Source organism: Suillus bovinus (genome assembly GCF_016758785.1).
Source record: "Suillus bovinus strain UH-Sbo-P2 chromosome Unknown EDB93scaffold_4, whole genome shotgun sequence".
NCBI classification, from domain to species: domain Eukaryota; kingdom Fungi; phylum Basidiomycota; class Agaricomycetes; order Boletales; family Suillaceae; genus Suillus; species Suillus bovinus.
Window position 1 is genome coordinate 48,685 of NW_024542060.1, and position 23,508 is coordinate 72,192.

Sequence of the window (23,508 nt, forward strand, 5' to 3'; positions counted from 1 at the left end):
CCCTACTCAATATCAGTTTATTTCTCCATTTTATTTGCTGTTTGAACAATAATTGATAAGCGATGAAATAAACTGAAATTGTTGGCAAGACATCGGAGTAAACTGAGTCTGATTGTATGCAAGCCGCCGAAGTGCAAAGACTTCTGAGTCACGGTCATTACTGGAATGAAGTCTAAGATGTGACAGCAGAAGTTGTCACTTAAGCTGGAACCACTGCATACATCCCATTGTCAGTGGTCCAAAGCCACCAATGCAGATGAAATGGCAACAAGTTGATCCCTAGAGTCATTCAATACCTCTGCCAGTGAGTCAGCGAATGCAACTTGCAAAAGTTCCTAGGAGGCTCATTGTGAATTGAAGTTCTTGCTGTCCAAGTCAGCACTGACGTTGTCGATGTACTAAGTTATCGCGTGTCATCGAATGATGAGTTATATTACAAGGTGTTCCTTCACAGTAGTGTCATCATAAACATCGCCAGGTTGAGTCCATTGATAAAAAAAGATTCATCCACTGTGATAAAAAGGTAAGTGACAATGAGGAATTTGCTACTAGGTCCATCCTGGCAAAAAGTACATACAAGTACTACTGATTTGAAGTGTCTTGGGTGTGCAAGTGTCTTCATCGATATCTATAGAAATACATCATTGTAATGATGACATGACTCTATGGAAATCAAATACTGACTTGTCATGAGTGGTACTGGGGCTGTCTCTAATACAATGTGATGGACTATCTGAGTCCTCAGCAGACAGCTTGACCGGCAGCCTCTGCATGATGTGATCTCTCATGAGATCAAGTTGAGCATCAGTCTCTCGAAGAGATGTCTTGTTAGATTGGCTCGCTGTATTGAGATATTGAGCATCATCCGCAACATGAGTCAGCGACTGCTTGGTAATAAGTGTTTTCAATAGCGCTTGAGCATGTTGCTCCGCTCTATGGAACTCCATGTTTGTTTCGGCATATAAAGACATAAGGAGAGTGCGCAGCCTGTTCGTTTCCTCGAGTTCCCAGTACGTCATGAAGAGACGCATACATTGGCATTCACGGACTGCTTCCTTGTAATGAACGACATAGCGGCAAGATGTAGGGCTAAGTCCATCCATGTGCCTTAGAAGGACATCATCTGTCTAAAAATTTGATGCATATAATGAAAGTTTTGTACATTTTGAGATCAGAGAGGCCTACCTTGCTGTCGGGAGCTTCTGAACAATGGTCACTGGCAGGTCTGCCCAGTAGGTTATCAAAAGTATGACTGTCTTGAAAGCAGGGTGGCTGGCAGTAAGGGTGGAAAGAATGATGGTGACCATTGCTATGATGTTTTGCACGACTTAAAGACCACAATTCGATCTTTGAAGGTGTGCTAGTAACGTGACAATATGCGCCGCCTGAAGACTTGGAATCAGGAGTTAAAGGAAAGCTGTTGTCAGGATCGGTCTCTGAGACTGTGCTTGTCACTGTCACTGGTGTATTAGTATATTTAACATCTTACTATGAGTAATCATACCTCTGGATGAAAAGGGAGAGCTCGGAGGACTTGAGTTGGAAACGTAACAAGGGTGTTGAGGAGGTGTAGATAGTAGCCCTGGTGTGATACATGTAGTTTGGGACAAGTTCATTTTTCAATCCTGAGGGTGAATACTAGACTATGGGGGGAGTTCACCAGTAAGCGATAAATAACCATTCGGACTTTCAAAGACCTGCACTGGAGTTTTAGGTTCTTTTCCCTGCTTTTCTGGGAACTTCCATCTTGACATGAACTTCAATTAAATCAGCCGGGAACAAAGGAAGTTGTGATACACCCCATACAGGTGATTACCACATTTGGTTTTGGCAGGGATTGAAAACCCACCAGACAAGGCTGTCCCGTGTGAATGGTAACACATGGAAGCAACCCTGGTCCCTGGAGGAGGAGACATTGTCATTGGACCCTCACTAGTATGATACTCACTACTATCAATTTAGGAGGAGTGGATGCTTTTCTCTGGTCTTTTGAACATTGGGGCACTGCTGAGAATACAGGACAGAATACCACCTGCACGTGGGCATGGTTGATGAAACTGAGCCAACAATGATTACACCTGTGCTCTGAGTCTGACTCGCTTCAATTATATAAGCAAAACCTCATGTCTGGGTCAGTTCAATTTGAGTTCAATGCGTGTCAGTTCTTTCTGCAGTCAGGCTCATACTTAGACTTTGAAGTGCGGCGCAATGTGCTGTTGTGAAATCCTTTGGACAGGATTTCTCTTATTTCTTCTGATGGTAGCCTGCAATTCTCTGGGTTGCTCTTGGAAAAGGACAACAGACAACTGCGGACTCACAAGACATCGCACATCCTGTCACTTCTACAAGAGAACTAGTTCTCTTGCAAGCTGGAGGAGACAAGATCATGCAAAAGAGGCTATCATTTCGAATTTGGATCTGAGGCTTTGCAGAACAGTGAGTAGCTTTAGGTTTACTTCGAAATAGAATATTCAATTTGTGTTAAATTTAGGGAATATCTTCTGTTCGATATGTGAGGGACCGGCCGATTTTCAAACCAATTATCTCTCATAGACTTCTCGGGTCAGTGTCCTCATGTAGTACCTTGAGTGTTGCAGAATTGCAACACCATTCTGATGCAGAGAACCAACAAGGTAATGTAATTGCTATGGAGATGGATGGTGATTCAGGAAACATGGGGGAATATACTCATTCAGGTTTGTGTCTCACTTGCAGACTCCCCTTAACTCCAAGCAACTTGAAAGTATTCCTATTGATGTTGACTTGGAGATAGAGAATGTGGAGCCTGAATTGAACACCTCAAATTATCGTAATGGTCTAGGTTGGTATTTCTTGAGTAGCGACCATTTTATCAATGAGTTGATATTTTACAGAGAAAACTAGACTACCAATGAGAAGAATCCCGAGAGCTTTCCGCAACGTTGAGCCTTCACAAGATGACCTCCACTACTTGGATGGTGCTAACATCCCACCAGTTCAAAGCTCAGATTCATTGCCTGCTCAATCTAGGATTCGACGAGTCCTTCTAACATTAAGGGACACTCTACAGACTGCGTACAACTCAGTCAGTCTCTGTCGACTGTATCCTCGTCATCCCTCCTTCGAGCCAGATCATGTGATCTTATCCTCCTTACTTGCAAGGACGTCTCCAATGGTTAGCCAACTTGAAGGAAGCGACGATCAACAAAAGGTTTCTCCACCTCCTTATCCCTTTCCTAATATGACGGTCCATAGACTTATGTCTTGGATGAATTCCGGGAGTGCACTGTTATCCGAAATTAAAGTCTCACACTTGGTCAAGGACGTGATACTGGCGGAAGACTTTGATCCTAAGCACCTTGAAAACTTCTCCATGAAGCGAAGCTTGCGAGAGCTAGATAGAGATGAGAATGGGAAAAAAGTAACCTTTCCTGATGATTGGATTGAGACTGACATTACCATCAACATTCCGACAAAGTCGAAGGAGGACGGCCTTCAGCCCTATATGATTCCTGGATTCCACTACTGCCCTCTTGTTGAAGTGATATGTGCCGCATTCGCAGATGTTCAAGCTCGGGTGTTTCACCTCCTACCTTCCAAACGGCTTTGGAAAGACCCTTTGGATGACCACGAAGAGAGGATATTCGATGAGTTATACACCTCTGATGCATGGTTGGAGGCTCAGGACCACATTAAGAAGCTGCCCAGGGAGCATGGATGCTCACTGGAGCGCATCATCGCCGGCATGATGCTCTTTTCTGACACCACACATCTGGCAAACTTTGGGACCGCTAAAGCTTGGCCATTATACTTGTATTTCGGAAATCTGACCAAGTATGCAAGGTCGTCACCCAAATCAGGGGCTTGCCATCTAGCAGGATTCTTGCTGTCAGTGAGTTTTCCTTGCATTCAACACACTCGTCTTCTGTTGATCAAGTCAGCTTCCCGATAGCGTGAAAGATATTCTTAGTAATCTATCTCGCATATCAAAGACCAGCATAGCATCCCTTCAAGCCTACTGCTGCAGAGAGTTGTTTCATTCCTGCTGGGAAATCCTGTTGGACAAGGACTTCATTCACGCATATCATCATGGCATCGTCCTTAAATGTGCTGACAGAATATGGCAGAGGGTCTTTCCTCGAATCTTCACATATTCTGCAGATTATCCTGAAAAGTATGTTCCTCTGAATACCTATTTTGAGACTGCTCAATCACTGTTGATTTACAGGGTTTTAATTGCAACCATTAAGGACATGGAGTTGTGCCCTTGCCCCCGCTGTCTTGCGCCAAAAAACTCATTTAGTTTTCTCGGGCTTGTGAAAGATATGAAAATTCAAGTGACAAATCTTCGGGTATATACTTTGGCAAAGGTTGTGAAGGCTCATGAATTTATTTACAATGGAAGCACGGTCGACGGCGTAAAGGTAGAACATAGTCTTGGTGAGGGCTCCTGGGTGCCCATCCTGGTGAGTGCAACTGTGCTTCCTTATCTCATATGAATTAACTGCACGTCATATACTGCAGAATCAGTTTGCCGAAAGGCTTGGACCGCTTGGCCTTGATGCATTTGGCATGCTAGTGGTCGATTTCATGCACGAGTGCGAACTCGGCACCTGGAAGGTGCTACTCATACACCTTATCAGGTTGCTCTATGCCATCCCTGGCGGGAGTCAGTTGGTATCAACCCTGGATGGCAGGTATGGAGATTTCATGTAGCGCTACCACCTACTAACTAGTAGTCTAATCCTGATTCTCTATAGATTTTGACAGATCCCCACTTTTGGTAATGGGGTGATCCGCAAGTTCTCAAACAACACCTCTGAGATGAAGAGGTTAGCGGAGCGCGACTTTGAAGATATACTTGATTCCTCAGGAAGAGGTGTAAGTTCGCTTCGCCATGGAAAGTCGCTTGCACGTCCTGGAGGGGAGCTAGATGATTGGGAAGAATACTACATCGGGATGTAAGTGTGAATATTCCTTATCCCTTGTGCCATAATTCTCACGATTTTGAGCCAGATTCATTGATAGAGATATGTTTATGCGCTATACCCCTTTGAGTGTTGGTCATTCAGTCATGCTTCGAAGGATCGCATGGGATGTTTTTGGTACAGATTCACTGACACGGACAGGGACCGAAGCCATGGACGTTGTAGATGAGGAGGACCTGGATGATAACGGTGAGGGTTTTCAGGAATGTGACTATCAACAAGAAGACTGCAGTGACGAGGATGACGCCTCGGAATGTGATGATGAAGTTGGTGATGAGGATGTGGACTCAGATGGAATGGACAGTGAGGAGCATTATGATGACGATGAGGATGAAGAGTTGGAATTTTCTTTCTAAAAAAATGCCTTTCTCAGATTCTATCACTTGAGTTGAATTTATTGTACAAATAATCCGCTCGCAGATTTTAAGAGCAATATACTACGAGAAGCAAATGACCTGATGTAACGACAGGGAAATTAGGACCCTCTCCTTGCGGACTAATGCAGTGGTAAAATGTTCAAATCAGCATGACCCACAGTGACTGAGTCGGACTGGTGGACAGAAGCTCTCCCACGCCCAGCGCCATCAACCTCTTGCAAAATGTCAAAGCTTATCATGATTCTATTCATAGGCCAACTGCGACGTCTAGTTGATTCACATGAAAGGCGTTTTCTGTTGCAAGGTCATAAATAAGCTTCTAGTTAAAACATAAAAAAATCAAAATAAGAACACTCACAAAACATATTAAGTTGATGCTATCAATCCTCACAGGCAGCGATGACAGATGAACTTGCAGTGTTTCAAGAGACTACTTGATATGGGTTTGAATCATAGTATCATGATTTAACACTGACCTCTATACTTGCGGTCTGTAAAGTCAAACAATGTTCACGATTCAAATGTACAACCACATGCGTGTTTCTTCATTGCAGAACACACCAGCCGGGAACAGGCCATTTGGCATGCTGCGCAGGAACAGCACACCCCAAAAGGGCCAGAATGAGTACTTTGCAATGCGGCGCATGACCTGAATGAAGAACAGAATGACATTGGCCATTCAAAATTTAAAGGCAAGGAGGGTAGCGATGTGTGGGAAGAACAAAATAGGAAAGGGATTGAGCCGGCAGAGTCAGGAACTGGCGCGTGAGTGGTGCTACGATGTTATTAACTTGCGTGCTAATTTAGTCTTCATGACCAATGCGAACACCACTTTCCGAGAGAAAGCCTTAAATAGTCATATAATCCATAACATAATTTTTGAAGAATGAGAATGGTCGACAAGGGGGACACACTTATGCTACCATATGTTACCGACCATCACACTACAACATCACAACCTTATCATGAACTGCTAATAATCTGGATTTGCAGACATGAATGGCTATGTACCAACAACTCAGATTTATCTCAGTATATATTGCCATATTTACTAGAAGCAGAATTATATCCTTCTATATTTACCATGGGTACAATATCATGGACTCATCAATTCACTGATGTGGAACTGGGGCGCAGCGGCATTTCTGCTTGGATTATAGGAATGGAAATACCAATCATTTGTACCAGATGAAATCTGTTGATACAGGCATATAAATTGCATCATATGAGTGAGGTGAATTGGTGACACCAGAGTCTAGCAAAGCGCCGTAACTCATCATTGCAAGACAAGAACTTTGTATCACAGGTTCTTAAAGATGGATGTCTAGATTTTTACTATGGAAATGACAAAAAAGCATTGAAGTTGACAGAGGAATTTCAACACTCAATTCCCATCAATGGCCTTCTCATAGCCATGATTGTATGATTATTTTAATTCATTTATTTCCACTGCTGATCAGTTCCCATAGGTGAAGGGCGTTCTGAGTGGTTTCTGCAACACCAGTACAAACAAAGTCCTAGATCTCTCTGCTGATAAATGCAGATCCAATTTCAACTTCCTATGAAAATCCATGGATACATTGATCAATATTCCTGAGCATCATCAAGAGCTGGAAGAGATTTTGGAGGAATGGGCCGAGTTTAGAATGATGAGGGTTCACAATGGTTCAGACAGCAGCTCAGCCGAAGAGGATGTCAACATCATTATATAGTGCTTTAATAATAGTTGTTGAGTTTACCGCAAGTCTCAGACACGTCCATCGAAGTACAACCAAACTCAGGTGTACAGGGAACCCATAGATAATGTGTAGTGTACAAAAAATGTAAACTAATCTTATATACTACTGCGAAATACACTTCAGTCAACCACTTGAAAAGACCTCTTAGGTCTATTTGTTTGTGGATAGCAAATGACCTAGTAGGTGTGTTTTAGGATGGTATTCCCAGTATTTTACCCTATGTACTGGGATGTCCCGGTCCACACTGAAGCAGGTATCTGGGCCATCCCAAGGACCTATTTTTGATCCTTCCTAATCCCAACCGGGATCACTCTAGCATGTCTCTGGGATGTCCTGGGGCATTTATTAGGTGGGCTTTCCCATCATAAATAGGAGTGATTGGGGTCCTTTTTCAAACATTTTGATGGCATAAAAATCCACAATTTGTATATTGATAGAAGGAGTAGTACTAGGTATGTGAGGCCAGTACATGCACTTCAGACAAGATTTTGATATTGGACAAAACCTGCAGGAATTCTGGCCCAAAACATTGTCCTGCATCAAGTGGACTTTATTGTATTTTATTAATTGGAATCAATAGACTTGAGCCTGCTGAGGGAGTGGTGGGCAAACACAAAAGAGTGATAGACACACCAAGTGTAGCACTAGTCATCAAGTAATTGCATTGTCTTGCAGGCAACATGCAACAAAATGTGGGAGCTTTACTTGCGAGTCTATCAGAAGGGGGGGTAACAACAGAGAGAATATGGAATAAAATGTGGAAGTTTTACTTGCAAATCTGTCATAAGATGATGGAGGGGGGGGTGCAATGAAGGGGGGGTGGCACAGGGAATATGATATCAAATGTGGGAGTTTTACTTGCAAGTCTGTCGTAAGATGACGGGGGGTGTGCAATGAAGGGGGGTGGCATGGAGAATACAAAATCAAATGTGGGAGTTTTACTTGCAAGTCTATCATAAGATGATGGGGGGTGACATGCAGAATATGGAATTAAATGTGGGAGTTTTACTTGTGAGTCTGTTGTAAGATGATGGGGGGTGTGCAATGAAGGGGGGGTGGCACGGAGAATACAAAATCAAATGTGGGAGTTTTACTTGCAAGTCTGTCATAAGATGATGGGGGGAGGGGGGGTAGTTTCATGTAACTGTTCCTGGCTGGGAATGTTGATAAAATGATAAGCTATCCTCTTGTTTGTGACAGAGTGTTGCGGGTTCAACTCAAGTAGGCCATTATATACAGCTTGAGAGATGAAGTCTATACTTTGAGGATGCATCCTGTATTGTGTGTTTAGGAAGAGGGCATGGTCCTTGAGATGCTTGACCTCAAAGATACTCTTCAGGTCCTGGTATCATCCTGACCATAGGGTGGCAATTGTTTATCATCGCCAATGAAGCAAACCTTTCTAATGGAGGTATGAGAGGTGAAGAGATACATGTAGGCGCCAATCTCAATTTGAGATGATATCTAGAGAGGGCAGGAATAGATAAATATGACTAGCTAATTACACTGGTTGGGCTCTCTTACCTACCTCTCTGGTGTCATCTGGGCTTTCCCGCTGACCCTAACTACACTGGTCGGGCTCTCCCATCTACCTGTCTACTGTCATCTGGGCCTTCCTGCCAACCCTAGTTGCACTGGTCAGGCACTCCCATCTACCTCTCTACAGTAATCTGGGCCTTCCCACTGACCCTACCAACACCATTTGGGCTCTCCCGCCTACCTCTCTACTGTCACCTGGGCCTTCCTGCCAACCGTACCAACACCATTTGGGCTCTCCCGTCTACCTCTCTACTGTCACCTGGGCCTTCCCGCTGACCCTAACTACACTGGTCAGGCTCTCCCAGCTATCTCTCTACTGTCATCTCGGCTCTCCCACCTGTCATTCTATTAGCAACTGGGCCTTCCCACTGACCCTCAAAATGTCACTTTGTTTATCATGTGAAATTGCTAAGGTATATTTGTAAGGTACACATTACACAAAAAGCATTGAATGTCAAACCATGATGTTTTGTGACAACTGAGCAATTATAAACTAATAACAAATAGGTGAAACAATGGCTACACGAAAAGGGAGAGAAAAATGCAAAATTTCAGTTTTCACGCTTCATTGGATGACCAAAATTGAATATGTTCTACAATTTTATGTGCAAGTCATCTTAATGTCACTGCTAGTCACAGTCACATGACATTCGATGCTTTCACAACCTTATTATTATGATGTACCAAAGGTCTACAGGAGTGTGCGTGATACAAAGAGTCATTTCCAATCTATAGATCAACTAGAGTACTACAACATAAATCCAACACGTCTAGTTGGGCTGTTTATCAATGAGTCGTTGACTGCATAGCCATCCTCAATATAATCTACCTCTTCCCCTCTATACTGATCTGCTAATGCAATATCTTCTAAGACATCCATAAGCTCATCATCACCGCAGCCAATGTCAGACTCCCAATCATCTCGATCCTCCCCTACATCATCTTCGTCATCATGGACATCGGGGCACACCACATGTGTCGCATTAGCAAGTTCATTATGTGACAGCGCCCAGCAGTCAGCCATAGGCCACGCACATGAGATGGGACAAACCTTTGTTTGCCACCCGAGTACAAGGTCAATAAACTGTCGAGCACAAAGATTCATGTGATAGAGGATTACATTGTCATCTCCTTTGAAAGTCAGCATAGAGTGTTAGCGAAGCACAAAAGACTTACTTGCATGTGCACAGGCCCTCTGCAGAGCACAGCGCTCAACCTTTACACGCAACTCTTCTTCGTCACATCAGTCAATCTCGAGCACCAGTCTGATCATAGCGCAAGTGACCTCATCAGCTAACCAATCAGGGGGTTCCAGCATGATATCATCAAGTCCAATGTCCTGCCAAATGTCAGCATCAACATCAAGATTGAAGATACCAGCAGGAGAGATAGGGTTAGGCGCTATAGCATTGGAAGGACTGCAGCATTGTCTGATAAGAGCACTGAGATCCGCACATAGGCTATTGTAGGAGGACACGAGTTTTTGTATTGTAAGATTGTGTCGCTGGATTGCAGTGTCGACATGAGAATTAAGCTTATGTTCTGCGACAAGAAAGTACAATCAGTTGAAGTCCATCTGTACAACTCAGAACATAAGTACCATTTACTGCTTGCCTGTATGAGCATTCAAGCTTCTCAATTTCGAACTTGCGCTGTCGAAGTCGTTCGTGAATACGGGTCTTTAAAGCTTAAGCATCTAAATGGACTTGTAGATATACATTGCGATGTAATTGGTCCAGATGGGTGCACTGATTGATGCCAAGCCTTGCCTTCCAGTGGCTCAAAGTGTCCGCGAGTCTCGATCGGTGAGCACGCTCTTCGATGAGACGAAGGTTGAAGTCGACAAGATTGTCGACATTTCCTGTACAAAGTTACATTTCCATGCGTTGCAATGATCCATCAAGCTCAGTGAGAGATTTCTCGATGGAGAGGATTTTCGAGATTTCCTCATCATTGCTTGTCTTCAATCTTCCTGTCAAGATTACACAAATGAATAATATGATTAAATCACCAACATGACACTTACAAGGCAGGGGTCTCGTCTGATGTTCAACCTGTAATTTCCACTGCTGACGGACAGGAGTTTCATCCACTGAAAGCTCACGTAGAGCTTGCATGGCATTACTCTTCTTCTTAGCACAGTTGTTCCACCTCCGGCTCAACCAGCTGCCAAACAAAACAAGGTTTTTGTCATCGAGGTGCTGGACCTGAGTGTCAAGGACAAAAAGTCTCTGATGAAACTGAAAAAGTGGTCAGTAAGTAGGAAATATATAAATTGTAGTCAGAGGTGAATCTACGGTACAACCATGGCAATTGTAATATGACGAGTGGCTATAACCCATATGAAACCATTCTTGAACCAGAGAACACTCACCCCAGAAACGCGTAGCGGAGCAATAAGATGTTTGAGTGCACTCCATAGACGCTCGCAACCTTCTCCATCAGAAAGGCCAAAGCCTTCACACTTGTGAGGATGGTATATGATTTGACAGGCCCATTGGTGGCCGTAAGCATGAAAGACTGATATTGCGAAAGTTATCCGGCGAAGAACATCGTCATCGAGGAGCCGGTACTTGAGACAACTTTGATGAAGTTGACAGCCAATGTCATACAAGAGGCCGACAGTCATCTTGGGAGGGATGTTATCGAAAAGCTTCTTGATCAGGGTGAGAGCATAATGCTGCTTTTCTCCCGCCAATGTCATCTTAACGAGCCATAATACATGATCATGGCGACATAACATGGCCATCACCCCTGTGTCTGCAAAAAATTGGGTGCTAGCCTTTTCACGTTTTTCATCAGCGGCAAAGAAAGATTCACCGCAGCCATCCAGCGCAGAGGTTGGGACTCTCATGCCATTCTCGTAGCCATCCTCCTCCCCTTCTGTGGCTCGCTTTCTCTTGCGACCCCGAGCAGGGGGTCTGCCACAACAAATTTGCACATGGGCGTCCATTGATGTCACCTCGTCATCCGAAAGAAAAACTGATCTGATTGGGTTTGGGGGATCTGGACCTCCACCGTGTTAATCCGACGAACACTTTTGAGTGAAGCACGCGTCAATGCAAATGTGCACATCAGGTATACTATATGTTTTATAATTTATTTAGTTGCTGTTATTGAAGGAGCTTACCTGAGATTAAGTGTTCCACTTTTTCGCCAATCAACCGAGCCAAAACAAATCAGACAGCGAGACCTTAGATAGTCGCTTGGACGTGTTAATCCCTCATTGGATGATGCAGGAAGTGGGCGATAATTGCCAATGAGATTTGACAAGTGATCTTCAGTGCTCATGCAGAGTAAAGAGTACCAATGATAGGCATTACTGAATTGACGGCGAAGATTATCCTACAATAATATTGATCAAGACGACCAAAATTCAATACAGATGCTTGACTAACCTTGGTGGTAAGTTGATACCCACGGTCAGCCAGAAAGACTTCGAGTGTTTCACACCAAGCAGTCGTGTTGGGAGTGATATGCACAAATAAAGTCTTGACAAACTCCAGCAGCTGAAGGTCCACAGTGAGACAAAGGGCAATGGGAGCACAGGCAAAATAACCGCAAGCCAGGAGCTGAAGGGGAGCAGGCGCACAAGTGCAACAATCAATTCGTAGTGTCTCAATATCTACGAGATTATCAGCCAACCAATAGCCCAGGTAATAAGAGAGACATATGATTGAAAAGTATGCAAGTGATCTTGAGAGCCCTCCGCCGACAAGAGGACCTACACTGAAAGGCAGCAACTTTATCTGGCTGCAGTTCAATTCGATTGCGAAGAGAAGTCGATTTGCGCAAGTATGCAAGGTATGGAGCAATCAAGGAAGGAATGACTTTGTTTGTCCAGCGTCGCCACTGATTAATCTTCTTTTGGTGGTTGTTCGAATGGGAGGGCGTGAGTAAGTCGCCATCGGAGATGTAGTGGAGTGAGTTGTAGAAAGATGAGCCTTCCTCCTGATGCTCTAAAAGATCCCCAGCGGATGGTGTATCATGCTGGTCAGCAGAGCCGGCATCACCCAAAGGCTGTTGCTACTGTGACCTTCCTGTGATATTGGGTGATTGTTGTGTGAGGTATTTTCTTCTGGGAAGTACAAGTAGTGGGGGGGCTATATGAAGGTGAAAATTGCTGCTTTTCTGTGGTCGCCGCCTCCTCTTCACCATTGAAGAAGTGACGAGTCTGTGCTGTCCATTGTGAGGCGGTTGAGTAGACGGCCCAGCGATAGGAATGGATAAGACCATGACGAGACAACCAAAGGCAAGCATGAAGCCTGCACTGAGGTCAGTGTCGACACGAAGTCAACCACCGAATGCTAGGAGGAACTTGAAGTCCCAAACTTGCGTCGAAAAGGAAGATGATAAAGTGGGCGAATAGGTCGATCAACCTTCGGAGTGGATGAGTGCTAGAAAATGTGAAGAAAGGATCTCTATACCTGTTCATGTGCACTCTGTTCTGTGAAACCAAGATGTTAGCTAGTATGCGGAAAATAAACTTCAATCCCTAGGGATAGGGTGTTTGTCCGTGATAAAGTCCACTTATGACCGAAACAACATTGGTAACATATGATGGTATACAAACCGTTGACTGATTGTGGTATATTAATTGCAACAGATAAAGGGTATGCAACACCAAGATCTACGCGACTGAATACAGGAGATGAGGTACAATAGGCGGATGGCCAGTATTGTCGAAATAAGACTGAACGTAAAAGACACAACATTCCTTCATCCTCTTCCATAAATTGTGCTCACGTCCGGTGTGATTGAGAGGCTGCTTGAGGGACTCGGGAAAGTGCTCCCATGTCGACAATACCTTGCGAAAACTTTCGAAGTACGGTAAAGCAGCATCAAAAGATGGTGCATTGAGTCCGTCGTTTTCTTGAGGGAAGTCCTTGTTCCAAACTCTCAACAACTTCGATGGGAAAATGCTACAAAGAAGTTCCATCCTTTCCTTCCTTGCTTCGTTGTCCTTACGTGCATTGCGCCCAAGATGTTCATCAAGGTCGAGAAGTTCATACCAGAAACCTTGTTCACAGATTTCATACATAATTTGGTGCACAAGATCTGCAGGGGGATTGTCGAGAGTGGAAATAGCTATGTCCTTCCCGTGCCAATGAACATTTGATGCTCCTGACAAGGCCCGCAGTGCCGTAACCTCCTTTTGAAAGAGGGCAGCAGTAGCTGCTTTCGACTTGCTAGTCTTGCTGGACATCTGTGTGTCCAGAGGACCCTGATCATGCTGAGAAATTGAGAAATTGCACCAGTTCTGGGCATGAGGAAGAGGTCGAGGGTTTTCTTCATAGACACGTTCTAGCCAGGTTGGACGGCAAGCCAGCCAGTTGGCAAGGTACTTCATTAATGATTGCGGGGAAAGAACATTGACAAACAATCCCAGATCGGGAAGCAAGTAACCGTCATCCATTTTGTCCCTGGGATGCTTGATGCGGATGAATTCTTTCTTCGCTCCCTGAAAAGCTGTCTTGAAGAAAGAATTCATTGGTGGCATGTAAGGGTGATCAATATCAGACCACTTGTCACGGCCGGATACAGCTCTGTTCTGACAGGGAGCAGTGGCATCGTCTGAGGAATGAATGAGAAACAGCGGCCATAAAAGAAGACTGATGAACTTACATGGCGCAAGCTTTGCCTTTGCCTTCCCTTTGTCTATGCGAGCCTTCTCCACCAATGACTCCTTCACGCCAAGTTGTTCAACTTGGGGTTTTGGAACGGGCAGCTTCTCAAAGTCAGAGTACAGCTGATGAATGGCCTCATGGCGCTGGCGGTTGCTAGGACATCTGGCAATGATATCGAATGGTTGGGCAAAATTTTTGACGGGATGGTGGTACATGCCGATGACGAGGTCATTGGGTGGTGTGAATGAAACAACTTTGATGATGTTTATATTGGATTGAATTAGTCTGGCATCGTGAATAAGCCAGACAGGAACTCCAGCAGCGTGCACCTTCGTGGCAATAGCGACATCTTGAGTGAAACAACCCATCCATTTAGAATTAACATTATGTGTGGTGTCGACGAAACGCATGCGGGGCTCAATGATTTTGTAGTAATCTAGAAGTGCCCAGATATTGAGAAAGCGACGCTGATATTCAGCAATGACCATGACAATGTCGCGCCAGGCCATGGCTTGCTGGAAGTGCTCATATACAGCATGCATCGCATGTACCCACCCAATAACATGATCCTCTTTGTGCATCCTTGTGAGCTTGTACCTGCTGACCCGCTTGTTTGCCTTCTCGTACAATCACTTGAGATGGTCAAGGATGTCTGTCTTGAGCTGACCAACAAGATTATCGGGTGCAAGGGGCACAAAGTCACTTGTGAAAGCTGGCCTGAACCATGCATATGTCATGCTCGAGTCGTCCATGTAGGCTTCCTGATGTGGGATTGCGAAACTTCGAGCGTACAAGTCATTGTACATCTGTGGCCACTGAAAGGGATCTATGGCCCAGTATCTGCCATCTGCTCGTGCTTGAATTATGTCAGATTCATTGTCGAAGGATTGGGGAATGAATTTCATGTTGGTAGTGGTGATGACTCGGTGCCCATATGTAGCCACACAGAATGCATCAGTAGCAGTGAGATAACCTGGACGGACATGGTCAGTCAAAGACAGTATAGGTGCAGAGATGACAAAATGCACGGTCACCATTGCACATGAATGGTTTGAAGACAGGGATGGACATAGTGGTGGATCCAGAAATGGAGGCACTGAGAATGAGAAATCACACAGCGACTCGAAGTCACTGACGATTTAAATGCTACCATGAAGGCAGAGTAGGACGGTCTTGAGAGATATTGAAAAGAAATCTGAATGAAGGCATGATGTCAGTAATTATAGCGTAATCTAATAGTGATTACACTTACAGAGTCTTGAGCAAGTGAGTATTGAGCAAATAGAGTCTGGTTAGAGGCTGGATGTCAGTCGCAATAGTGTGATCAGATAGAGTACATATGCTTACCCACAACGGCCAACAGCACAGTCTTGAGCGAGATTGGAAGTTCTTGGAAATGTCAATCTAGCTGGATGCTGAATGTCAGTAATTATAGTGTAATCATACCAATTATGCTTACTGCGAAGGCCTACAACAGTCTTTAGTGCAATTGAGAGAGATCTTGTAGAATGTCTGGGTGTCAGTAACAGTGTGAAAAAGAAACAGTCAAGAAAACTAAAATGGTTGAAGACAATAGTTACGGTTGAAGACGGTTAAGATGATTCTGGCTGTGGGTGACAATGCTGCAGGAAGAAGACAAGATGCTGCTGGCGGATGACAAGATGCAGCCAGTGGAAGGCAAGATACTCAGGCCAGTGGAAGAACTGCCGACCGAAGTCTAAGCAATCAATAGCAGCAAGCAACACAAAGTTGCTGCTCACAGGGCATCTACCATGAAGGCAGACTATAGAGGGCATGAAACGGTGATGGAGGGGGAAGTTGGGTGGTGAGCGATGAGCGAAGCAAGCTGAGGATGAAAGACTGAAGGATAATCTGAAGTCCAGAATTGTGGGAAAGCCCTTACTTAGTCTGGGAGAGCCCATCCTATTTTGGCAATTTTACCAAGTCTCATTGAACTTCACCATCATTCCTTATTCCTTCGGAATCTTTCATGACTCCTCATCATCTGCCCCCATCTCCTAAATCGTTTGGTCTGCCTTTGAGGCAGACAAACTTTGCCTGGGTGACTTCGCGTCATCCAGCACTACCTGGCTGTCTGACTATGAGTCAGATGGTCCTACCTGCCTCATGGCCTCAACACCAAACCTTCAACACAGCATCACTTCGCCCATTAGGGTTTCTGTCCATCTATCCTCTACAAAGGTGCATATCCAGTCATCTTATTCTAATTCATCGTCTGCAGGAATTTTCAATGCCTCAAATATTTCGTATTGTAACTACCAATCAGTACGTCCTCCCCACATTCTACTTCATTACAATTGACATATTCTACTTACAACAGATATAAAACTTGGGTTATGCAAAAGCTGGGATCTGCTAACTAGACTTGTTCGGCAAGTGGGGAAGGAGAACTCAAGTAAGCATGATCTTCTTACTCTCTGCACTTCACACTAGCTAACACGATAATTAGCAGTGAGATCCACAAAGTAGACTGCCGTATGTAATTGTAAGCATACCTTTTTGGACACGCTGGAGGATATCGTTGATGCTGACCATGCGATTACCAGTTCTGCGAGTGGCCTGGAGTCTTATGCCTACTTTGTCCTCTTTGCTGCCGTAGCTATGACGCCATGGCGACAATCTTATGAAGAAGTTTATGCCTTGCCATCCCCATTCATTGAAGATGCACGTATTCGCTCTGTCACTCGTCTGGATCCTAGCTTTGTTAATGTGGACCATCAGACAGTATGTGTTCATTTGCACTGAATATTGCATTATTCTGATGACATTTCAATCTAACTCCTTTTGTGTGTTGATTGGGTGGATTATAGTTGTTAATTTTTTTTTGTATTGGCCCCTTGCATTCAGTTAAAAACCGCAATGTACATGTATTTCTACAAGGAATATTTCTTCTTCTGACTCACAATCAGCTTTATCTTTTTTACACTCTTCCATCGTCCTGTTAAGACTTTGTGTTTTGCGAGCTGCCTGCTTTTAACATTCATCTTAAAAGCACCCCTTTTCTCAGTATATACAGTTCAATGGCACCCTCCACCAGAACCAAAGCCCATCATGGTGCAACTACTACTGGCACTACAGGCCCCACAGTGTCTGACAGCTCTGTCATGTGCACACGCAGTGGTATCGCTATCAACCCCCCTACCGACCAAGATAATGAATGCAAAAGACATACTATCCATCAGCTCTCTCTTGTTCTGGATAACCCTAACTGCCCAAAACCTCATCCTCTGGCCTGACGTACCTCGAGCATGACCTTCGAAGACTATGTCCAGATCCTTGCCCGCCCTTGCAAACCAAAAGTAAAACCTACAGTTGACTCAGTTCTTTCTGATACCCAGTTGAAAAGCAACTGTGCCCCAGGTATTGATCTATGGTATTTGCCAAAACAACCAATGCTAACCCTTTTCATAGCTGCCTCTGCCACCGATGACGAAGATGATGGCATGGGCGACATTGGCAATAATGATGACCACGACAAAAACCCTAACGAAGGCAATGACCAGGCTGATGAAGACAAGGAAAAGGAAGGCGAGGATGAGGAAAACAAGGATAGAGAAAATCAGGACTCCGGATGTGCAAAGACTTCACCAGGTATATCATATTTCATTTAATCTACAGTTGTGAAGGCTGATGGGTGTTTGATCACAAAGACAACTTAGAAAGTGACAACAATGCCAAGGATACCAATGAAGAACCTGACGATGATGAGAATAACGAGGACCGAGGATGCACAAAGACTTTGCCAGGTTTGTACTCTCTAATTTTCCTCTTGGTGGGGAAGGCTGACAGTTACATATTCTACGCAGTCAGGAGACTTTGGGCCCGAAAGGTCAAGATGGTCAACTACAATTTCGATGACAGTTCTCCGACCTTTTCGTCGGACAGCAGCTACACCTCTTCCCATGCAAAACGAGAACACCCCGCAAGATCTAATCAAGTTTCTGCCCATGAGTCAGATGCAGACGAAGACCTCAACCACGACAGTCCATCTTCACCGCCTGCTAAGCGCAGGAAGACATCTTCAGCAGTCAATACTACCTCAGCCAACACCACTCGCTCGACAACCATTGGCAACAAGCATTCAGTTGACGACCACACTCCTGCTGGCATAGTTATTGGCCCTACACCAGACAACGAGCCCACTGAGAATGAAGAAGAACTCCCAGGCAATCTAAAGTGAGGCAGGCTATGTCAGGAGGGCATTGACGAGGCTCAGGAACTTGGACACAAAACAGCAGAAGAAGCTCAGGTCATTGGCGTCAAGTACGGCAAGTCTGCACGTGCTATTCTTATTGAGGCTGGCCTATCTATCAAGCATTCATGATCAGAGTCTGATTGGAATGCCCACCAACGCTGATTCATGGATAATAACCCTCGCAATGATAAAGAATGTCAGTCCCCGTTTCTATTGTGTAAATGGTACTAACTCGAGAGTCTCAGCTATTGTCGACTGGAAAGAACGTCAACGCACACATTATCATGTGATGGGCAAGGATAACGAACAGTGGGACACAATTCGAAAATATAGCATCACTGGCGGCAATATTGATCAATCGCGTGCCAAGACCATCTTGTCAATGAGGGAGGACATCGCAAGAAAGGTACATTTACTCATTTACTTATTCTGCATTGTAACTAATGCCTCAATATAGTTGTCTACTTATTCTCACCTTGAAGGAGTCGAGGCCATTGGTTGTATATTTGACACCACACAAGATGAGGCTGCTCAACAGGTGTCAGGCTTCGTTGCAGGCTCCGACCTCATAGTCAAGTTAATTAATGAGCATCAACTGGACACTCGTGCTATTTTAGATTGGGTCGTGATGGCAACAAAGTGTGTCCTATCCTTCTGGACTTCCTTCCTCCTGACATGTCTACAGAGCGAAAGGCTACAATATATCCATTCCGCAATTTATGGGGGGAGTAGGGGCTTATGAAATCCTACTTTCTAAGCCGAACTGAGGCTCCTTGCGACCGTTACAGGAGGATATGGCCAATCATGGTACTTGAGAAAACCTGTGAGTACTCGAGTTTTTCAACATTAAACAATTTACCGAAGTCTGCTCAGATAGCGAAGTTTGGCTATCGACGCAAAGCAGTCCAGTGGTGAAAGCTTCTTGACTATGCTTTTCAGTACAAGTTCATGATCAAGAACTGGCGTGATGACATTACCCCCATTGGTCCTAAATTCAACCCTCATAACCTCAGTTCACAGCATCTCAAGCTGCTTGTCATCCCTTTCATCAAGTGCAAAGCACATTCCTATTACAAGGCGGAACTCCAGACCGAAGCTGAGAACTTGTTTGAGATAGAGAAAAAGAAGTCAAAGGGCAAGCGCAGAGGCCAGGAGCACACTGTGGAGGATGTCATGAGTGAATTAGATGTTGATGCACCTGAGATCGAGTTCGCAGCTTGGCCAGATGGTATGTAATCTCCAGGTTTTTATCATACTTTCCTTGTCTGATGTGAACTGTTCAAGAATGTCTCAAGCAGCTCAGTGACGAGGTACCAGAGATGTTTGACATCCCCTTGGTGACTAGTACCTTGGATGTTGTGCTGCGCAAGCTGGCTGACTCAGCGAAATTCAAGGCATCTATCCCTGAGGATATGTTGGTGGTTCATGAAGCACATTCACATGGTCCCATTCCCTCGACTGCAGAAATGCTGCCGGGTGGTCATGAATCTTCCTCCCCCACTTTGAGCTCCCCAGCCTTACCCTCGAATCAACATCACACTACAACAGCCATGCCAGTGCGTCACCGAGAGGGAAGTCATCCTACTCAGCTGCCAGATCTCTTAGATCATGAATACCACCCTGTTCGGCCTACAACGAGAGGAGAACTCACCGGTGGTGGACCACGACAGGCTAACATGCCATTTAAGGTGAAGAACACTTTGCAGGTAAATATTGCATTACTCCGCCTTCTATCCAATGTTGATGTTTTACAGGTTGAACCTACATTGGTGCGGCGCATGGAGGAGCATCCCACTCGTTCTCATAATGCCACAGACTTGGAGTATGTCTTAACTTCCACGAGTCGCAACAGGTCACACTAACATAATTACTTAGATACGAGCCCTACCCTCATCATGAGGACAGGAATTTCATTGCCTCAAACCGCCGTCAAGAATATTCGCTTTCACCTCCTGTGTACCCAGAGCGAGCTGAGTCCTCTCATGCAAGGTACTATCGGCCCACCTATAGACCGCGCGAGACAACTCCTTCTGCAGATAATGGGGACTATTCTCACCCTCAACATCATTACTCATGCCATCATAATTGGGATGATGACCAAAGTCAGAGGTTTCAAGTAAGGGGGGCTAGTGACACTCATCGTGAAGATGGGCCTCCGAGGTTTTGCTACTGACATTCTTTAGCCAAGAATCACGCTGCCCACTCGTTCGAAACATGACTTTTGCCTTCCTTTGGTTTTCCATACTAGCGCCACAAGTTGTTGTACTTCGTGTACCTCTTTACATCAGTTGCTGTCTCCTGTGTGGATGAAGCTTTGATGTGTCTTTGTATTGTAACTGCTGGAAAAATGTAGGTCATACGTCTGTCTGCTCTTGTTGAACCCTCTGTAATATTACAATGCTATGTGTTCACTGGACTAATCCTGGTGTGATTATATTGTGAATTATCTCGACAGGGCAGTTGGTCATCTCCCACTTAGACTCTTATTTTTCTGCGCAGACAAGCGGGAATACTAAGGGTGCTACGTATATGGTACTGTAAGGCTATAGTAACTATTATTGATAATATATATCTTAGCTTAATCAACAAAGACTTATTGCCAGCAAAAATATGTGCATCATGTGACTTATGAATGTATGCACTGATTTTGAAGGGGAAAAATCTAACTACCTTACAGAAATAAGTTGGGTGCTGCTCTGTGCAGCTGAATTTTTCAGCTGTAAATTTCAAGTTTAGTATTTGTTGGCTGGAGCTCAGCTTGGCAGTGTGTCCTAGATTTGGAGTTAACTGTCTCTGTTCAAGCTATGTGGGCCCTTTGAAAGTCAACTCAATTCGATACCCCTGTGTGACTGTGACATGCTGGGTCAATTTGACATTCCCACACTTAGGCATATGATGTGCAAAAAACCAAATATTTCAACACATCAAATTACAAATTAGGCTGGAGTGTGATAGTAATTTTGTAAGTAGTCAGAATCACATAGTTAAAACTGCTGTGCAAATCTGGGGTTATCACAGAAGCAAATCTCGATTTTATTGTGAAGTCAAATGGTTTCAACACAAGTGCATGTTACATGTCACGACTACCAAATTTCAACAACAACAACAACACCACTGACTTCATGGGTGACAGAAGATACAACTAAATTTGTGCGATGGTAAAGCTATTGATATAGGAATGCCCAGTTACTAATAGAATGACAAATGGGAGAGCCCAAATGGAGTTGGTAGGGTCGGCGAGAAGGCCCAGATGACACCAGAGAGGTAGGTGAGAGAGCCCAACCAGTGTAATTAGCTAGTCATATTTATCTATTCCTGCCCTCTCTAGATATCATCTCAAATTGAGATTGGCGCCTACATGTATCTCTTCACCTCTCATACCTCCATTAGAAAGGTTTGCTTCATTGGCGATGATAAACAATTGCCACCCTATGGTCAGGATGATACCAGGACCTGAAGAGTATCTTTGAGGTCAAGCATCTCAAGGACCATGCCCTCTTCCTAAACACACAATACAGGATGCATCCTCAAAGTATAGACTTCATCTCTCAAGCTGTATATAATGGCCTACTTGAGTTGAACCCGCAACACTCTGTCACAAACAAGAGGATAGCTTATCATTTTATCAACATTCCCAGCCAGGAACAGTTACATGAAACTACCCCCCCTCCCCCCATCATCTTATGACAGACTTGCAAGTAAAACTCCCACATTTGATTTTGTATTCTCCGTGCCACCCCCCCTTCATTGCACACCCCCCATCATCTTACAACAGACTCACAAGTAAAACTCCCACATTTAATTCCATATTCTGCATGTCACCCCCCATCATCTTATGATAGACTTGCAAGTAAAACTCCCACATTTGATTTTGTATTCTCCATGCCACCCCCCTTCATTGCACACCCCCCGTCATCTTATGACAGACTTGCAAGTAAAACTCCCACATTTGATATCATATTCCCTGTGCCACCCCCCCTTCATTGCACCCCCCCCTCCATCATCTTATGACAGATTTGCAAGTAAAACTTCCACATTTTATTCCATATTCTCTCTGTTGTTACCCCCCCTTCTGATAGACTCGCAAGTAAAGCTCCCACATTTTGTTGCATGTTGCCTGCAAGACAATGCAATTACTTGATGACTAGTGCTACACTTGGTGTGTCTATCACTCTTTTGTGTTTGCCCACCACTCCCTCAGCAGGCTCAAGTCTATTGATTCCAATTAATAAAATACAATAAAGTCCACTTGATGCAGGACAATGTTTTGGGCCAGAATTCCTGCAGGTTTTGTCCAATATCAAAATCTTGTCTGAAGTGCATGTACTGGCCTCACATACCTAGTACTACTCCTTCTATCAATATACAAATTGTGGATTTTTATGCCATCAAAATGTTTGAAAAAGGACCCCAATCACTCCTATTTATGATGGGAAAGCCCACCTAATAAATGCCCCAGGACATCCCAGAGACATGCTAGAGTGATCCCGGTTGGGATTAGGAAGGATCAAAAATAGGTCCTTGAGATGGCCCAGATACCTGCTTCAGTGTGGACCGGGACATCCCAGTACATAGGGTAAAATACTGGGAATACCATCCTAAAACACACCTACTAGGTCATTTGCTATCCACAAACAAATAGACCTAAGAGGTCTTTTCAAGTGGTTGACTGAAGTGCGAAATACCTATGCTTTCAGTTGGATAACTACATTACCAGAACTTTACAAATGTTACATAATGCACTGTGCGCTTTGTCAGTATCAAGCTCTAAGTTGCCAGTAAGCTCTAAATCCAACAATAGTCTTCTGAATTGCATCATTGTTGTATAGTCTATCCAATTGTGTCTCATTTGTCAACACTGTTTAGTTTGTCTAGGTCTGTCTACATTGTCCAATCTGTCCAGCGTGTCCACTCTGTGACTATATTAGTGATGGCCAGGTCCAGTTCTGAACTGCGGTTTGAACCTGGACCGTTTCGAACCTGACCAAAGTTCGGTTCAAGGTTTGAGCAATAGGGAGGACCGAACCATTGGTCTGGTCCACG

The 23,508-nt window shown here is 44.4% G+C and overlaps 7 protein-coding genes across 7 annotated transcripts; 3 read left to right on the forward strand and 4 right to left on the reverse strand.

Annotated features, from left to right (window-relative positions):
- Nucleotides 1-344: 344 nt before the first annotated feature.
- EDB93DRAFT_1100217 (uncharacterized protein) lies at nucleotides 345-1,307 on the reverse strand (the record flags this gene model as incomplete). The annotated part of the gene is made up of 4 exons (XM_041446976.1): nucleotides 345-398; nucleotides 578-628; nucleotides 681-1,107; nucleotides 1,186-1,307. 4 exons carry the CDS (start codon nucleotides 1,305-1,307, stop codon nucleotides 345-347), a joined length of 654 nt encoding a protein of 217 aa, XP_041312268.1.
- Nucleotides 1,308-2,890: 1,583 nt separating this feature from the next.
- Nucleotides 2,891-3,931, forward strand: EDB93DRAFT_1076521 (uncharacterized protein; the record flags this gene model as incomplete). The annotated part of the gene is made up of 1 exon (XM_041445244.1): nucleotides 2,891-3,931. The coding sequence occupies one exon, from the start codon at nucleotides 2,891-2,893 to the stop codon at nucleotides 3,929-3,931; it is 1,041 nt and encodes a 346-aa protein (XP_041312269.1).
- Nucleotides 3,932-4,503: 572 nt separating this feature from the next.
- Nucleotides 4,504-4,842, forward strand: EDB93DRAFT_1059288 (uncharacterized protein; the record flags this gene model as incomplete). Its single annotated transcript, XM_041444796.1, has 2 exons — nucleotides 4,504-4,656; nucleotides 4,750-4,842. Coding segments are annotated over 2 exons (246 nt in total), but the record flags the coding sequence as incomplete, so codon positions are not given.
- A 5,023-nt stretch (nucleotides 4,843-9,865) lies between these two features.
- EDB93DRAFT_1237909 (uncharacterized protein) lies at nucleotides 9,866-12,858 on the reverse strand (the record flags this gene model as incomplete). Its single annotated transcript, XM_041451477.1, has 10 exons — nucleotides 9,866-10,164; nucleotides 10,223-10,301; nucleotides 10,341-10,483; nucleotides 10,634-10,862; nucleotides 10,997-11,628; nucleotides 11,659-11,705; nucleotides 11,753-11,967; nucleotides 12,021-12,239; nucleotides 12,268-12,486; nucleotides 12,778-12,858. 10 exons carry the CDS (start codon nucleotides 12,856-12,858, stop codon nucleotides 9,866-9,868), a joined length of 2,163 nt encoding a protein of 720 aa, XP_041312271.1.
- Nucleotides 12,859-14,485: 1,627 nt separating this feature from the next.
- Nucleotides 14,486-14,758, reverse strand: EDB93DRAFT_1076436 (uncharacterized protein; the record flags this gene model as incomplete). The annotated part of the gene is made up of 1 exon (XM_041445237.1): nucleotides 14,486-14,758. A coding segment is annotated over one exon (273 nt), but the record flags the coding sequence as incomplete, so codon positions are not given.
- A 120-nt stretch (nucleotides 14,759-14,878) lies between these two features.
- On the reverse strand, nucleotides 14,879-16,023 carry EDB93DRAFT_1245767 (uncharacterized protein; the record flags this gene model as incomplete). The annotated part of the gene is made up of 8 exons (XM_041452346.1): nucleotides 14,879-15,222; nucleotides 15,278-15,345; nucleotides 15,386-15,444; nucleotides 15,502-15,548; nucleotides 15,597-15,638; nucleotides 15,709-15,761; nucleotides 15,830-15,952; nucleotides 16,010-16,023. The coding sequence occupies 8 exons, from the start codon at nucleotides 16,021-16,023 to the stop codon at nucleotides 14,879-14,881; spliced, it is 750 nt and encodes a 249-aa protein (XP_041312273.1).
- A 1,495-nt stretch (nucleotides 16,024-17,518) lies between these two features.
- On the forward strand, nucleotides 17,519-21,935 carry EDB93DRAFT_1100220 (uncharacterized protein; the record flags this gene model as incomplete). The annotated part of the gene is made up of 20 exons (XM_041446977.1): nucleotides 17,519-17,630; nucleotides 17,682-17,861; nucleotides 17,921-18,016; nucleotides 18,077-18,446; nucleotides 18,667-18,871; nucleotides 18,923-19,104; nucleotides 19,254-19,288; nucleotides 19,339-19,376; nucleotides 19,405-19,693; nucleotides 19,750-20,171; nucleotides 20,220-20,287; nucleotides 20,341-20,454; nucleotides 20,476-20,581; nucleotides 20,819-20,890; nucleotides 20,965-21,002; nucleotides 21,202-21,229; nucleotides 21,354-21,427; nucleotides 21,697-21,729; nucleotides 21,794-21,859; nucleotides 21,905-21,935. 20 exons carry the CDS (start codon nucleotides 17,519-17,521, stop codon nucleotides 21,933-21,935), a joined length of 2,559 nt encoding a protein of 852 aa, XP_041312274.1.
- Between the last annotated feature and the right edge of the window lie 1,573 nt (nucleotides 21,936-23,508).